The 4156-nt window shown below is 49.2% G+C and overlaps 1 protein-coding gene across 2 annotated transcripts; it reads right to left on the reverse strand.

The window, feature by feature from the left end:
• Positions 1–1120: 1120 nt before the first annotated feature.
• Positions 1121–3964, reverse strand: LOC101566211 (ribose-phosphate pyrophosphokinase 1). Of its 2 annotated transcripts, XR_002817755.1 has the most exons (3): positions 3897–3964; positions 1679–3127; positions 1121–1606 (listed from the first exon to the last, which is right to left on the reverse strand). XR_002817755.1 is itself a non-coding variant. In XM_023699740.1 (2 exons), the coding sequence occupies exon 2, from the start codon at positions 3008–3010 to the stop codon at positions 2054–2056; it is 957 nt and encodes a 318-aa protein (XP_023555508.1). In that variant the 5' UTR covers positions 3011–3127; positions 3897–3964; the 3' UTR covers positions 1121–2053. The 2 variants fall into 2 exon arrangements, 1 of the variants encoding a protein (XP_023555508.1); XM_023699740.1 differs by having other exon boundaries at positions 1121–3127.
• Positions 3965–4156: the final 192 nt, after the last annotated feature.

Here is a 4156-nt window from a genome sequence, read left to right on the forward strand (position 1 = left end):
AAGCTCTGGGTTTTACTAATTAAAAAAACCAAATAATATTAATGATAAAAGCAAAGGAAGGCAAAAGAAGCAGTTATTTTGGAAGAGGTTTGCCATTTTTATAACCTTTGAATTGGATCAACAGATGTTATAACCATTTCCAAAATCACAGAAACCCTACTGTAAGGAGTCAAAATGCATTTGTTGGGCAGAACATTTTCAATAGGGCTTGTCCCATAACCTCAGACATGGAGTTCTGAGTACAGTCCCTGCTGCCAGCAGTCCTGGGTATCTTTAGTGCTCATTTCCACCTCTCTGTGTTTTATTCCTGTCTTTCTCTTTTTTGAGGCAGGTCTTGCTATGTAGTTCAGGCTGGTCATTTTTCTTTTTCTTTCTTTTCTTTTGAGACAGGGTGCCACTATGGAGTTCACTTTGTAGCCCAGGCTGGTATCAAACTCACAATGTCCTCCTGACTTAGCCGCCCGAGTGCTGGGATTATAGGCGTGCACCACCATACCTGGTTCTGGTCTTGTTTCTAATGGACAATAATAACCATCCTCTGAGTTTGGCCCCACCTGTGCCAAGTTGGGCACTGCTGTTTCCATGTGAGGACCAAACCTGACAGATCTCAGAAGCACTGGAAGAGTTAGCAAATTGTTGAGTGGGCTGGAACAATTAACTGACCTGGATAATTTATTTCTACTGTAAAACTGGAAACCACACGCTCTAATGTTCTGCTAGCTAAAGGGAGAAAATACTGCAAATGCTGCAGCTTCCAGGGGAGAACGAAGCCCGCAGGAATGTTCACTTGCACATGAATTTCTGTTCATAAAGCGCTGCTGCAGATGCATGTGAGTTAAGAAGGGACAGGACTCTCTTTGTGCAAAATCTCTTGCTGGAAGGTTTGTTGTAGACAATAAAAGGCTTCCCCACCCACACCTCCCTTGGCCTTTGCTCTTTGGACTCTATTCATCAGGCTTCTTAACAGCACTCTTCCTCAGGAATAGCATTTACACCCTCTTTTACTTTTTTTTTTCTTTTGTGAGACAAGTTTTACCATGTAGTCCAGGCTGGCCTTTAACTCAAAAAGATACTCCTTCCTCAGCCTCCCAAGTGCTGAGATTACAGGTGTGTGCTACACCATGCCTGGCTTCCTTTAGAATTTTATTTATTTACTTATTTTCACACACATTCTTTATTAATTTCCACCACAAGAGACAATAACATCAATCTTTTTATCATAAATCTCAAATCATGAGAAGTCAAATTTATCTGAAGGAGGATAAAAATTAAATAAATGAACCAAAAGGCACATGATATCACCTAAAATCTACTACGATGACACCAGGGTAGGGAAGACTAGGCTACAGCAAATTATCTAATGTAAATGTTAACAATGATGAAACAGGAAGCAAGTCATTTGGGCATGAGGGGATATTTGGCCAGGAAAAGGTCGAAATGGCTGAGGGTAAAGCCAAATAGAAAAGAACAGGCAAGGAGAATTCAAGTTATACAGGCAAGCAGGTGATGCGTTGGGCTTCTTCCTCCCAAGAAACATTTGCTGTAGTGGGTATTCCCCTCTCTACCTTCACAAACAACCCAATAGCTGCTTGTGCTGAGCCCCTTACTTCTGCATTATTGGCAGTAAATTAGGGGCTCCCCAAAGCTTTTGGTAATGTAGGAGAGAACTTAAGAGAACTTGTCACACTTGGGCTTGCTCTGCAGCTGGCTGCTCTGAACAAAGAACCCTAAAGTATTCACATGCAAAGGAGTCTGAGCTTCCATAATCACATTCAAAGGGTTTTAAACAACAACCTCAAAAGTCTGAAACACTGCTGCAACTGAGTTATGGTTAAAGCTGCAAGGCTCACAAAATCAAGGCAGAATGAGGCAAATGCAGGTAGGAAATCCCAGCAGTCTGGCTTTTCCTAATTTAGGATAAATGCTAATATACCTAATGAGGGATGTAGAAAGATGCACTGGAGCTAGCTGGGTCTTCCAAATTTGTGTTGGAATGCCAACAGAAAACGGGGGTGCGTAGATTTCACATATAAAAAGCTTAGAAGATACCCTGTTATAAAGGGACATGACTGAACAGATAGGTAACAGATTCCCCGTTGTGAGTTCTCCTGATGGCTTCTGCGAGGATCATGGAGATGTCAATCACCTGTATCTTGGAGCAGTGCTTCATCTTGTCCTCCTGAGGTATAGTATTGGTGACTACTACTGCTTCAAAGCATGCATTGTTGATGCGAGGAATAGCTGGGCCAGAAAAGATTCCATGAGTCAAGATTGCATAAACTCTGGTAGCGCCGGCGGAGAGAAGCTTGTCAGCTGCGTGGCAGATCGTGCCACAAGTGTCAGCCATGTCATCCACAAGGATCGCCACCCTGTCCTTGACATCTCCCACCAGCACCATGCGGTCCACTTCATTGGCCTTCTTCCGCTCCTTGTGAATCAAAGCGAAGTCGACGTTCAACCGATCTGCGATGGAGGTAACTCTCTTGGCTCCACCAGCATCAGGCGAGACAATTGTACAATTCCTCCACTCAGAGATGTTCTCCCTAATCCACTTCAGGACAGCTGGTTCAGCATATAAATTGTCCACTGGGATATCAAAAAAGCCCTGAATCTGAGATGCATGTAGATCCATGGTGATAATGTGGTCGGCACCTGCAACAGACAGCATATTTGCAACAAGTTTGGCTGAGATCGGAGCTCGGCTCTTATCCTTCTTATCCTGCCAGGCGTAAGGAAAGCACGGGATGACTGCAGTGACTCGGCTGGCTGAAGCAATCTTGCAGGCATTAATCATGATCAAAAGTTCCATGAGATTGTCGTTGATTTCACCACAGCCACTCTGAACAATGTAAACATCTTCTCCACGCACACTTTCGCCAATTTCCACACATGTCTCCTGGTTGCTAAATTTCTTAGTCACCACCTTGCCCAGCTCCAGGCCCAGGCGGTCAGCAATCTTCTGGGATAAATCCTGGTGGGAGCTGCCGCTGAAGATTTTGATATTCGGCATCTTGGGCAACTATGTGAGGAGCTCTTTTCTCAGCGATCACTGCTCCGCGGAGAGGGGCACAGAAGTCGAGCCAGTCGCCTTACTGAAAGCTTGCGATCACTGTGTGCTATCTTCTTCCTTTAGAATTTAAAATGCACTTCGTATTAAAATCTCCTTCACGGTCCTGGCCTTATTTTTACAGTAACGCCTTAACAAGTACTATACAGATTAAAAACTGGTTTAAGAGTGAAGTAACGATCAAAGTAAAACTGACAATATTCCGGTTTCTGTAGGAATTAAGATTGGAGGTGGGGCCTTAGGATAACTACGTGTAATCACGCATTCTAAAGACGATTTTAAAGCGATCCTAGGCTGGGCTGTAACTCAGTGGTAGAAGTCTGGCCTAGCAAGGGCGCACGAGGCACTGGAATTCCTCAGGGCCAGACTATGCAAATTTGGATCAGGAAGGAAGTCCCTTCCGGTCCCCAGACCCTTGGAGTTGGGAGTGCGTAACTCCACCCTTGCGCAGGTGAGGGCTCGCCCAGAGCCGCGGAGGAGTCTTGGGACCGGCTCCCAGAGCCGCCTCCACCGCCTCCACCGCCTCCACCGCCTCCGGACTTCCTGCCCAGGGTTCCCACCGGATTAGCCCTGCTCCCGGAGCGCCAGCCAACCCGCCCGCGCCAGCCAACCCGCCCGCGCCGGGCTCCTCACGCGCTAGCCCGCCTTTCCGGCGGCTCCCTCCCTCCTCTTCGTCCCACCCCCGCGGCCCTGCTCGCCAGTCAGTCTCGGCGGGACCCCTGGCCTCTGCCCCCCAGTCCGTCACTGCAGGACCCCTCGCCCCCTGATCCTATCCCTTCCCGTTACCCTAGCCTCCCCAGAGGGTGTGAGACCCGTGTGCAGTTCTAACCTCCGTCTGGCGTGCGCTCGAACTGAACCACAGGAGAGGAGCCCAGAGACACCCTCGGCCGCGGCCCCGCCCTCCCCACCCCGCGGCCCCGCCCTCCCCACCCCGCGGCCCCGCCCTCCCCACCCCGCGGCCCCGCCCCCTCCCAACGGCCCCGCCCTCCCCACATCTCGCCCTCCCCTCCCGCGGCCCCGCCCTCGCCGGGGGGCTCTCCTTCCGCGGCCCCGCCCTTCCCACGTCTCGCCCTCCCCGCGGCCCAGCCC

Source organism: Octodon degus, unplaced genomic scaffold (assembly GCF_000260255.1).
Source record: "Octodon degus isolate 3935 unplaced genomic scaffold, OctDeg1.0 scaffold00116, whole genome shotgun sequence".
In the NCBI taxonomy this organism is placed as follows: Eukaryota; Metazoa; Chordata; class Mammalia; order Rodentia; family Octodontidae; genus Octodon; species Octodon degus.

Coding starts and splice junctions, on each gene's coding strand:
- LOC101566211 (XM_023699740.1), bottom strand. CDS start 3,010: ATGCCGAATATCAAAATCTTCAGCGGCAGCTCCCACCAGGATTTATCC.